The sequence below is a fragment of the Citrus clementina genome, unplaced genomic scaffold, assembly GCF_000493195.1.
Source record: "Citrus clementina cultivar Clemenules unplaced genomic scaffold, Citrus_clementina_v1.0 scaffold_3, whole genome shotgun sequence".
Lineage (NCBI taxonomy): Eukaryota > Viridiplantae > Streptophyta > Magnoliopsida > Sapindales > Rutaceae > Citrus > Citrus x clementina.
Window position 1 is genome coordinate 34,611,276 of NW_006262339.1, and position 12,735 is coordinate 34,624,010.

Here is a 12,735-nt window from a genome sequence, read left to right on the forward strand (position 1 = left end):
AGTTTCAACCATTTGTCACGCATATGCCCCTTAACCTACACTAAAAAAAAAAAATTTATTGGCCAATCATCAACGAAACTATTAGTTAGTAGGCTGCAACATAGAAAAGTTATCTACAAACTGTTTCATCCACCTTCACACCTTCCTCCTTTAACTTTTGGAATTCTATCTTGCTGTAAATAGAAAAATAATATCAAATATCAGTTCCTTATATGTCAATTAAAATTATTGCACTGTTAAACTGAAATGACTACAGAATGTCAAGAATAAAATTCAACAATGAATTAGTTTCTTACAAGTAGTATATGTACGAATGCTTGCCTGGCCTCGGAGGATCCAGCTTCTCAGACTGAATATTAATGTCATCTGCCACATTGGCCTTACGCTTAACCATTATACTGTGTACACTAAAAATTATGTCCCCTGTCAATACACACTGATAATGTCATCAAACTCTCTCCACGAATTCTAAATCCATGTAAATTATTACATAACCCAACAATACGCACTAATAAACTTACATGGTAAAAGTTGTAATTTTTAAATATGAGAGGCGAATGATTCTTTTTACCACATCAAATAAAACACTCAATCAACAAATATAATGATACCAAACAAAACACATGATACCCATGTCTCATTACCGTAGGTGGACTGTAGAGATGGCCTGACAACGACTCAGAATGGGCTGACAGGAACTGAGTGGGTTGTGAATCTGTAGCTATAGATCCTTGCCGCCAATGGAGATCAACCTCCACGTGTCGTCGCCGGATAGCTCCGTCATTGGTGGCCCTGATGAGGCGTCTCGTGAGGGACTGGAGGCAAGAGAGTGAATGATGAAGGAGAGGGAGAGGGAGAGGGAGCCGTGAGCCGTGAGCCGTGAGTGAGGAGGGAGGGAAGAAGAAATTGATTTCCCGCCTGAGGTGAGAGCCTTTTGTTTTTTTTTTTTTTCCCAACAAATATATATGCCTGGGTTTGATGTGTATTGAGGGGGTTTGGTGTGTGTTGAGACCAATTCTGTAGGTTTCAAGTTTTTTATATTTTTTTAATTATTTATTGTTTAAATTCATTTATGGCCGTTGGATTCAATACAATTAATCCAACGGCCATAAAACCTACATGTATCTGATACGTGCAGGTATTGTAGCATCAGCCATAAAATATATCTTCTTTTTTTAATTTTCTAAACCAATTATCGACAATACTTTTTCGGACCAAGTAGAGATGGCAACCAAACCCGGACCCGGATCGGACCCGGATTGAACCCGGAAAATCCAATCCGGTCCGGGTTCAACCCGCACTGCAATAATTTTTATGCGGAATCCGGATCAATTTTTGAGAACCCGCATACTTCCGGGTCCGGGTCCGGTTTCAGATGAACCCGCAAATCCGGAACCAGGATCCGGATATTATTTATTAAATATAAATAGAAAATTTTTTTTAAAAAAACCAAATGGAACCCTAGATCTCTCAATCTCTCTCGTTCGGTTCCTCTCTCGATCTCTCACTCTCTTCAACTGTAATTTCTCTTCTCTCAATCTCTCATATGTTCCTCTAATCCTCTCTCAATCTCTCTCACCCGTTCCTCACTTAATCTCTCTCATTCTCTCTTCAACTCTCCGTAATTTCTCTTCTTCAGATCAAATCAGATCCTTCGCGGCGTGGCCTGTCATCACCTTCACGGTGTGGCTGTCATCACCTTCACGGCGTGGTTTGTCATCACCTTCACGACTGTCATCACTCATCAGCATCACTCGTCTCATCTCTCACTCTGTCGCGCCCAGCAAAAGTGGTTGAAATCCACCTCAGTCGCGGCTGTGTTCTGTGTTCATCAGCATATCCTTAAGCTGCCGCTGTGAATATTTGTGAGTCTCGGCTTTTCTCTTTACAATTTGTGAGTCTCAGCTTTGCTTTAGTTGTTGGTTACTGTAAATTTAGTGCTAATTTAATGAGAACTGTACTACACTCTTGTTGATAATGATGGTGCTTTAGCATTCTAATCTTTTTAAGTTTGTAGCGCTTTTACTTTCGTAGATTTTAGTTTTTGTATGTGCAATTTGGATGAAAAGGTCTGCTTGTTTGTTTGTTTGTTTGTTTGTTTGTTTGTTTGTTGGAAAGGAGGATAAAGTAAGCAATCTAGTTCTGGAAATCTTGTTTGTGTTCTGTTTTTTTGCGTTTTTTCCAGCAGCTTAAGTAAAACAATCCGGGTTCAAAACCCGGAATCCGAAAACCCGGATTTTTCCGGGCTGAACCCGGACCGGACCCGAATTAAAAATAATCGGGTTTAATATGGGTCCGGTTATGAGAATTTTATGTCCGGGTCCGGATCCGGAGCAGCCGAACCCGGACCCGGACCCGCAAATTGCCATCCCTAGGACCAAGTAGCATTCTGACCGACCCGGCATCCAAAACCAAAATCTTGACCATGGGTTTCGTTATCCAAAACCAAAGAAACACAAATAGAGTGACAATTTGAACCGCCAAACTCTTCTACTCTGGTCTAAATCTCCATGCAAATACACACACGCACACACAGGTACTCTCATCTCTGTCTAACTATTATCTTTACTCTCTTGTTGCCGCATGAGTCTCCATGAGAATTGAAAAATCCAAAAACCATTGACAATGGCATTAATTTCATCAACAGACTTTGTTCCTCGTAACCTCGTCATATTTACTAGTCAGCATCAGCAACAGAAACCCACTACTTCACATTCAGTTCAAAGTACGGTAGTAAGTTGCATAAACCCTAAGTCTAACGAAAGGGTCAGGGTTTCATCGTCAGCTGAAACAAGGCCCAACACCCATTTGTTATCTTTTGATGTCAAAGAGACCCAGTTCATGAAACTTATTAAAAGGTCATTCAGGGCAGGGAAGTTTGATGAGTCACTTTATTTTATTGAGTCTATGGTCGCCAATGGCTGCAAGCCTGATGTTGTTATGTGTACAAAGCTCATTAAGAAGTTCTTTCAAGAAAGAAAGAGTAATAAAGCCGTGAGGGTCATGGAAATTTTGGAGAAATATGGGGAGCCTGACGTGTTTGCTTATAATGCTTTGATTAGTGGGTTTTGTAAGGCTAATCAGATTGAACTTGCTAATAAAGTGCTTGATAGGTTGAGAAGTAGAGGCTTTTCACCAGATGTTGTTACATATAATATTATGATTGGAAGTCTTTGCAGTAGGGGAATGATTGAGTCGGGTTTCAAGGTTTTTGATCAATTACTGAGAGATAATTGCAAGCCAACTGTGATTACCTACACGATCTTGATACAAGCTACCATGCTTGAAGGTCAGACTGATAAAGCTATGAAGCTCTTGGATGAGATGTTTGCGAGAGGGCTTATACCAGACATGTTTACTAACAATGCCATTATTAGGGGAATGTGCAAGAAGGGAATGGTGGGTCAAGCTTTTCAGTTTGTTAGAAGCCTAGAATCTAGAGGTTGTCAGCCAGATGTGATATCTTATAATATGTTGTTACGAACACTTTTGAATATGGGGAAATGGGAGGAAGGAGAAAAGCTAATGACTGAGATGATTTCTCGAGGTCTTGAGCCTAATGTTGTTACTTACAGCATTTTGATTAGTTCACTCTGCCGTGATGGCAAAACTGAGGATGCTGTGGATGTACTTAGGGCTGCAAAAGAAAAGGGATTAACACCGGATGCTTATAGTTATGATCCATTAATTTCAGCATATTGCAAAGACGGGAGATTGGATTTGGCAATTGAATTCTTGGATTATATGATCTCTGATGGTTGCTTGCCAGATATAGTAAACTACAACACAATTCTGGCCGCTTTCTGTAAAAATGGAAATGCTGATCAGGCCTTAGAAATATTTGAGAAGTTGAGTGATGTGGGTTGTCCTCCCAATGTGAGTTCTTACAACACAATGTTCAGTGCACTATGGAGTTCTGGGGATAAGATTAGGGCTTTGGGCATGATATCAGAGATGTTAAGCAAAGGGATCGAACCTGATGAGATTACATACAATTCACTAATATCGTGTTTATGCAGAGATGGAATGGTAGATGAAGCTGTTGGGTTGTTGGTAGACATGGAAAGCACTAGGTTCCGGCCGACAGTTGTAAGTTACAATATAATTATTCTAGGATTTTGCAAAACACGGAGAATCAATGAAGCCATTGAAGTATTAGCAGCAATGTTTGAGAAAGGATGCAAGCCAAATGAAACGACCTATGTATTGTTAATTGAAGGGATTGGTTATGGAGGATGGCGAGCTGAAGCCATGGAGTTGGCTAATGCCCTTGTTAGTATGCATGCTATATCTAGAGATACTTTTAAACGGTTGAACAGGACCTTTCCTTTACTTGATGTTTACAAGGAAATCTCTCATTTGGCTACCAAGGACTAACTTCTTATGATCTATCTTCTGCTGGAATTGGTTGCTCTTGACTGTTTTGTGTTCAAGTTTCTACACTCCGTGCTTGAAATTCAAGCCAAAAAATGTATTGATGAGGAATAAAGAAAGAAGGGAATGAAAGTTTTATCGATCAATATAGGATCTTAGTCTGTCTTTAGTCCACAACAATGCAGTCCAAGTTTATTTTGTAGTATTACACGAAGGCTGAATGATGAGTTTCAGTTAAATTACAATGAACTGTAAGCGACTTAATGAAAGCATATAATGGCTCAGAGAGTTGGAAATAGGAAATAACACATGTGCCGGAAGAGGCTGATCTTATTTTCAATTTATCCATTGGCAGATAACATCGATTTCTGACAACATTGAGATCATTTGCTTTGCAGAACTTTACATCACAAGAGCAATATTGTATGTTTTAGTTTGTTTGGCTGAAACAATGTATGTATCGGGCTTCTACATTTGCTTTGAATGAAATTTGTTCTGGAGTGATACTACAAAGCATGCAAAAACTGAGAAATTGAAAATCTCGGTAAAAGCTGGAAGAGTTTATGATTCTTGCCTCTGTTTTAACTTCATTTTTTGGCACTTAACCATTTCATGAATTCAATTGTTCAAAAATGATTTATTGAGAACCTTTCTTCCAGTAAAATTTTTCAAATAGGATTGAAGCACATACAAAAAAGGCTTGTATTTAGTAAAACATGTGTCAATATAGCTGTCTATATATACATAATTCTCCTTTACTGCATAGTTTGATTCTGGACAGTGCATTTCGTGCTCTATCAAAATTTTGATTTTCTCTTCATTCTAAATAGTAGTATAACAATTTTCGGATAATTTTCTGTAAAGAGGCTACATACACAGAAAAGATAACCCATAAACTAACTGGGAAAAGATTTAAGTTCGGGGTTTACACAGACTTATAATTGCTGTGGCAGGTTTGCAACCTGATATCAAGATAGGATAAAAGAACCAATTAAGAACAAGCTGTAACAGCATGATTTTGAACCACGGGATAGAAATTATCACCCTTCTGACAATAGACGGACGACGAAATTGCAAATGAAAAACATGGTTCAGCCTATAAAAGATTTGAGATCTGCAAAAACAAACAGCGACAAGTTGACAGTGCACAACGGCAAGACTGCACAACTCTATTATGCTACCCTTGTGGCTTCCAAGCAATAATGTGTCAATATATCCCAAGAAATTTCCCTGGCATAAGACAACATATTCAGAAAGACGAGGCAAATGCTTACTGTCTACTGGAATGCGATGCTTTGCATTGCTGGTGGGTAAAACCAGCTAACATGGTATTACAGATTATAAAAATGATAAGCTGGTAGGAATTATGGGATTTTCTAAATTTGGTGATAGAACAATTGTGAATACAAATAGAAGAACAGACAGGTCAGGAGAAAAGACCTTACAGAAATGTATTTTCTGCACATCTTTCAGCTAAAACTTAGTCTAACTCCAAAAAGGCAGTGAATAAGGTCAAGTCTGCATAAACACCATTTCAAGCCAACAAGGTTGTCCCTTTTTCAAAAACTTTCCATTCTATCAACTTTTGCCACAGCTTGTAAGCTTCTTCTGTCATTCCATCATCAGCTACCCTTTTCACTATAGTGGAAAACACAGTGTCATCTGGCTTGTATCGGCTTGAAATCATCAATTCTAGAACTTGTATTGCCATATCCACCTTCTTACTTTTACACAGTCCATGAATGACCAATCTATAAGCACTATTTCTCATTTTGTTTCCTCTTTTACCAATTTCCTTCAATAAATCCACTGCTTCCTCAACTTGATCTGCCCGGCAAAATCCCCAAATCAAAGTGCGATGAGTAATATCATCAGGAGAAATCCCATTTTCCATCATTTGACCATACAATACCATAGCTTTCTCCATACAACCCTTTTTGGCCAACCCATCTATCAAAGTATTATAAGTGATCAAACAAGGGGAACAACTACTTCCGTTCAATAAGTGAAGTAATTGAAGTGCCTCATTCAACATTCCCTCTTTACAGAGAGCACCTAATACAGTATTATAAGTTACAATGTCAGGCTGACAATTTTTCGAAACCATTTGATTAAAAGAGTTGATGGCACGATCCACAAGTCCATATTTACACAGACCATTGATCAAAATATTATAGGTAAACACTGTTGGGGTATGAGAAGTTTCATTCATGATATCAAGGATCTTATCTACTGCATCCCAACATCCACGGCTACCGAGAGAATGGAGAAGTGTGTTGTAAGTTATGGAATTTGGCTCCATTCCACGAGATAATAAATTATTTATGACCAAAACTGCATCATCATATTTCCCTTGCTTACAACTAAAATTAACCAGCGAATTGTAGGTAACAATATCAGGACTACAACCCTCAATTGCCATATCATCTAGTACTTCAATAGCACGGGCAATACCACATTGCTTGCAGACTTGCTCGATAAGAATAGTGTAGGCAATCAGATAAGGTGGGCAACCCTTTCTCAATTGGTCCTTCCAAAATCCAATAGCCTGCTCAAATTTGCCATTGTCAAACATGGTTCGGAGAATTGTGTTATACGTAATTACATCAGGTTCACAACCACTGACGCTCATTTCATCCAAAAGAGCAATGGCCGATCTAATCTGTCCTCTCTTGCAGAGACCGCCAACCATCATGTTGTACGTAATTGTATCTGGAACCCCACCGGACATGACCATGATTTGAAGGACTTTGGAAGCTTTCTCTATCCTATCTATTCTGATAAGGCCTCGGATTAAGTTTATGCAAAAATGGAAGTCAGGAATTTGATTACGACGAGCCATTATATCAATCAACTTTGATGCATCAGTTAACTTCCCCCTGGAGCAGAAATTTTGGAGGATTTTATTGTTAGTCTTCTCATCGTTTTCAACAAAGGGTCCATCTGAAGATGGAAGTGAAGGATCATGAGATTTTTTGGTAATTGTCAGCCCTCTCAATTTTTTATTAACAGCCAATACATGACTTTCTGAGCTCCATTCATCTTGGTCAACTTCATTGACTCTGTCAATGCAAACATTTCCAGGCAACCCTCTGCACTTTAAGGACACATTTCTTCCTGCCCCAAGATCTCTCAGTTGGGAATAAAATTGAGTTCTGTGATTATTCACAACTCCATGTTGCAGGCTGACTTGTCTTGAACACCACTGCAGATTAGGCAAACAATGAAGTTCAATTATAGAATTCGGCGGAACAACTGTGTAGCCCATCTCCGGACTTGCCTTTCAATCTGATCTCACAATCACAGCTATAATTTTCCTTGGAAATAAAAAGGACTAGTGTTTATGTTTTCATTTCCTTGTAACACCCAAAATATTATGCAATAGCTCTTCAGCCTTCTCTACTTTTTTGATTGACAACAAGCGGTACACCTGCGAAAGTTCAAACTGCCAAAATCAAACCCCGGATATTTCAGTAATAGGTCGTAATGAAACAACATCATGATACACAGCTACAAGAACCAGGATGATCAAAATACCTATGAAAGAAAACAAATTGCAGTCAATTATTAAAGGAAAAATCATATATGAACAAGTAAAATCACTCAGATAAATTATAATGATCAATTTGTAACATATTCAAACTACATATCCACTCCCAAAACGCAACAAATTTAAATTCCCTGCTCAAGAAAATAAAAACACAACCTTATCCAATTCATATTTAACCTGAATGAATTAACATAATTTGTCACCAAAACATCAAAATTCAAGAACCCCATTTTGAATAACCATAGGAATTCAAAGGCTATCGATTCTGCATGCATAAACATTTCTGCCAGAGCTTAAAATGACTGAATGAAAATAGAAAAATAAAATGCAACCCCCAATGAATTATCAAAAAATGGAAATAAAGCACTAATGGTAAATAAGATTACCGAATCATAAAGCACAGCTAGTTGGGTTGGCATTAAATTTGTTGCATCACTCAAAAGCAGTTTATTTTTTCTTGTTCAACTGCTGGGTTTATATGTGACGTCAAAACCTAGGGTTCACAGGAGTCGGCAACTATAAAATTACAATTGATCCCTTATTAAAATATAATTTACATTTTAACCAATTAGTTTTGTTATCCATGCATTTAAGTCCTTTCTTGTTAAGAACTACGAAACGACATCACTAAAACCTTCGTCTCCTTCACTACTATCAACAACCTCGTTTCTCTATTTAATCACACCAGGTACTCTCTGCTTTCTGCGATTCGTTCACTTGATGAAATCTAATCAAATGGCACAATCGTAATTTATTTCTTATTAATTTTAACTTAATTTAATAACTGCTTCAACAATAACACACCATTTCTTAATTTCTTAAGTCATTTTTTCATCTCTGGCTACGTAGAATCAACTGACTGAAAGTAATGATAAAGATGCAAGAATATTCAAACGGAGAAGGAGGAGATGGTGGTGGTGGCGGCGGCGGGCCCGCCGACTTGGCCAAGCTTCAGTCTATTATGCACTCCATCGAGATCGCTTGCTCTTCTATTCAAGTATTTTTTTTTACTTTTTATTTTATTTTCTTTTCTCTGTTTGGTTCTGAGAAAGTACAAGAAAATTTCAAGTCGCACGTTCTGTGTTTCCTAGGAAATGAAAGAGAAAACTATTGTCTACCGTGACTAATTTCTTTTCTCTTTACTATTTAAGCTGATTACTTGATCAATGGTAAATTCAAAGTATTAGGTTATGTTCAGTTGCTTGGAAGATAGAGAAAATGTAAGTGAAGGGGAAAAAAAAAAGGTTAACTTTGAATGAAGTTTTGTCCCTATTGTTGTTGTTATTTAGTTTAAAGCCTATGACTTGTAGTGGTTTTAAAATTGATTTTTGTATTGATTAAATATCTAAATGAACTAACTCGATTGCGTTTTGGTACTGCAAAAATAAGGAAAATCGAATTGACTATGGATGAATTTTATTGCATTTTTCCTTTGTATGAGTTTGTTGTAATATTAGGTTTCTAATGCATATGTTCATGTTTACATATTTATGGAGGTTTGTGATTTTTGACACAAATGAAACTTTCCATATGTAAGTATGCTCTTGTGGACACCAGGCAGGCATTTTTACTGGTGGTGGTTTTCATTATGGCAGATGCATGTTAATCCAGCGGCAGCGGAGGCAACTATTTTGGGGCTATGTCAGTCCCCTCAGCCGTACAAGGCATGCCAGTTTATCCTTGGTAAGTAAATCAGGTGTTAAAAATTTCAACATAAACTTAACGGATGGAAGAGCAGTTATGACCAACTTTTAAGACTGAGTAAATATTAGAATGCATTGGTAAGGCTTTTGGACACAAAGGAGGAATCTTTTTACTAATATTATGAATTTATATTGCCTTTCCTGTTTCCCATAGAAGAAAATTTTCAAGTTATTTTGTGCTCTGGACCTTTGATTTCTATAATGCTCTTGGCTTACAGATGTCTGAATAGTACTTTTATTAATAGTTTTGGTGTGATGCACATGCCCTTGAAGATGAATGATCCTGCCTTTCTCAATTTAATACATTTGTTTATTTATTTTATTTATTTTATTTATTTTTTCCCTGCTTCAGAGAATTCACAGGTAGCAAATGCAAGGTTTCAGGCTGCTGCAGCAATTCGAGATGCAGCTATGCGAGAGTGGTCTTTCCTGACAGCCGATGAAAAGAAAAGCTTGATTGGGTAAGTTTTTGCCTTGGATATTATATGCAGCTATAAGTATACAACTGTCATACATTGATCTTTCTTCTTTGAGCCTTCTATTCCTGTTATCTTATGTCTTACATGAAACTGTGAAAGTCTCTTCCTTATTAATTTAATTATAGTATCATCCACTCTTTGGTTTTATTTGATGATTCTGTGACTAAACATATCTTTTTTGCAGTTTTTGTCTGTGCTTTGTTATGCAACATGCTAGTTCACCTGAAGGCTATGTCCAAGCCAAGATATCTTCCGTGGCAGCGCAGTTGATGAAAAGGGGATGGTAAGTTGCATTTAACTTTATTATGGTAATGATGGTAATAATATGCCACGTTATGCTATTAATTATCCAGAAAAAGTGAAAGAAGTTATTGCTATGTTATGTTACATGGACAGAGATCATATCCATCATGGAATCTAAAATTAATTTGGCATGAAAAGAATTATATTTATAGAAAAGAACGAGATTGGAACTTTTTGCATAATGGAGCAGTATAAAAACTTTGAATTGGTCTAAAACTTGAGTATGGACCTAGTTTCATCATCTTCATTGTTGTGTTAACATACCCAGGTAGATTGGGACATGATTGGTGTTGATGAAGAAATTAAACAAAGTAAGAAACTCATGTTTTTGATAAATAGAGGATTAGGATTGCTGTCCCTCACCCTTTTTTTGTTTAAATTCCCACTCAGATGCCATGACCTGCCTCAAAGGATTCACATTGCAGATTTGTAATCTGCATCAGCCAATGAGTTCCTTACCCCTGTGAACTGCATATATTCAGCTGTGTTTGGAATGTAAATAATTCTTAGCATACATCGTATAAAATTACAGTTATCTCCAGTCCTAGGGCATGTAGAAATACCTGTTCTCATCATCATCCTAAATGAATGTCCGCATGCTTACCCTATTATGGATGGGCCCAAGCAGCCCCCCAGCTGTAGCTCCAGAAGTTTTTTTCTTTTCTTTTCTTTTTTTCATATTGAAAATCTTGCTGCAGTGGAATGAAAACTTTCATGAAGAAATTATTAACTCAACTATCTGTTGTGGAGAATGCATAAAAGTGAATGCGAAGTAGATCCTAAATAACGGCAGAGCTTTATGTCCATGCCTCTCTTTGACTAATTAGCATAGTCTTGTGCCATTATGGTTTTATTTTTTGTGTGTGAATCATAAGCAATTCTATGAGACATCTTCTATTCTTGAATTCCCATGATAGCAATACGTAATGCAATGTTATGCCTTAAATAACATATGTGACAATATATTTATCAATCCATATTGTCAAATTGCATTACATTAAGATTTCGCTAGTAGTTATTCATAATTTCTAGTGTTCTAAGTTACCTCATGAAAGAAATTGAAACTTTATGGTAACTTCAGCAAGTTTTTTCATCTGTAGGCTTGATTTTACTTCATCTGATAAGGAAGCATTCTTCAGTCAGGTACTGCAATTACTTTCACTGTTGTCCTTACTAATTTATTGGAACCATTTATCACTGTGTGATATTTTTCCCTAATAAATATTTTTTTTTTGGTTTTGTGTTAGTAATTTTTTCTAGTCCATATACTAGATTTTTTGTGGCTGTAATTATGCTGGCTTCTTTACCTTCGGTTGTCATTGTGGCAGTAACTTCACATCTATAGATTCATGAATTAATACAATATCTGTGATCACTTAATCCATTATGTAAACTATGATCCATCTTACTTGTTAGGCTGCCAGTTTCTGCCCGCACTGTGTAAGACTGCAATAAGTTGTGCTTTATAATTTAACAAGCTAAGGAAGATTAATCATAAAGGGAAGCTTGACTAGTAAGATGTTTATGCTGGGAAATCTATTATGGCCAGGGAAACTAAGTAAAGTAGTATTCTCGTAACTGTTTCCATTGATATTTATACAATTGTATAGCTACTTTTTTAAGCTTAAATGACTTGTTGTAAATCTGGATTTTATTAACTAGGTATTATTGGATTAGTAAACATCTGGTTCAGATGTGCACTAACAATTGTGCATAAGAAGCACCTGTGTAATTCTTCCCCAACAAAAGTGCACCCTGACTTTCATATGCTTGTATTATCACTGTCTTTGACTCTCATTCTTGAAATCACTTCGTGAGGGTGGGATTCTGGTGCTTTCCTGATCCTTTCAATGCATAAGTTTCTTACCATGCTGCCTTTTAAACTTTATTTACACTCATTGGGCGCCATTTACTGCACCAAATGTCTTTCCCAATAATAGTCTTGGTAAAGTCTTTCATGTTAAAGTTTCTTTGTTTCCTATCAAAATAAATAAATAATTATCTACCTCCACATTATTGGAGGCTCACTATTTATGTGATTTCTTTCCCTTATTTAGCTTAGAGAAGTGCCTCTATAGCTTTTCTAAACCGTGGCAAACAAATAGGAAGTCAGAAGAGGGACTGAGAATGAGTGAAAGTGATGTAGGACATTTTAGGAGATTTTATACTTTTATTATTTTTTGTTTTAATTAGTTCTATTTAGGTATGAGTATAGGTTTTTCTATTTCAAGTTTAATTGTGATTTAGTTTCCTGATTTGAGCCTACCTTGGGGGAAATCGACTTTGATAAAAACCCTATTTTTTTTTTATCTTTGGATACATCATT

The 12,735-nt window shown here is 36.8% G+C and overlaps 3 protein-coding genes across 15 annotated transcripts in view; 2 read left to right on the plus strand and 1 right to left on the minus strand.

The window, feature by feature from the left end:
• Nucleotides 1-2,435: 2,435 nt before the first annotated feature.
• On the plus strand, nt 2,436-4,834 carry LOC18046165 (pentatricopeptide repeat-containing protein At3g04760, chloroplastic). The gene has a single exon (XM_006442602.2). The coding sequence runs from the start codon at nt 2,626-2,628 to the stop codon at nt 4,375-4,377; it is 1,752 nt and encodes a 583-aa protein (XP_006442665.1). The 5' UTR covers nt 2,436-2,625; the 3' UTR covers nt 4,378-4,834.
• Nucleotides 4,835-5,246: 412 nt separating this feature from the next.
• On the minus strand, nt 5,247-8,364 carry LOC18046166 (pentatricopeptide repeat-containing protein At1g08610). 3 transcript variants are annotated; one of them, XM_006442604.2, is made up of 2 exons: nt 8,311-8,364; nt 5,247-7,804 (listed from the first exon to the last, which is right to left on the minus strand). In XM_006442604.2, exon 2 carries the CDS (start codon nt 7,640-7,642, stop codon nt 5,909-5,911), a length of 1,734 nt encoding a protein of 577 aa, XP_006442667.1. In that variant the 5' UTR covers nt 7,643-7,804; nt 8,311-8,364; the 3' UTR covers nt 5,247-5,908. The 3 variants fall into 3 exon arrangements, with proteins under 3 accessions (XP_006442667.1, XP_006442666.1, XP_024045370.1); XM_006442603.2 differs by having other exon boundaries at nt 5,247-7,819; XM_024189602.1 differs by having other exon boundaries at nt 5,247-7,911.
• Nucleotides 8,365-8,567: 203 nt separating this feature from the next.
• Nucleotides 8,568-12,735, plus strand: part of LOC18048420 (exportin-4) — a 19,614-nt gene continuing 15,446 nt past the window's right edge. For 10 of the 11 annotated variants that reach the window (XR_002906462.1, XR_002906463.1, XR_002906464.1 and 7 more), the window contains exons 1-6: nt 8,568-8,612; nt 8,774-8,921; nt 9,520-9,607; nt 9,980-10,088; nt 10,291-10,389; nt 11,510-11,552. Coding sequence is in view for 8 of the 11 variants with exons in the window: in XM_024188516.1 (XP_024044284.1) it covers nt 8,793-8,921; nt 9,520-9,607; nt 9,980-10,088; nt 10,291-10,389; nt 11,510-11,552 (468 nt within the window). In the remaining 3 variants the exon portion in view is untranslated. The other variant, XM_024188517.1, reaches the window with a different exon arrangement.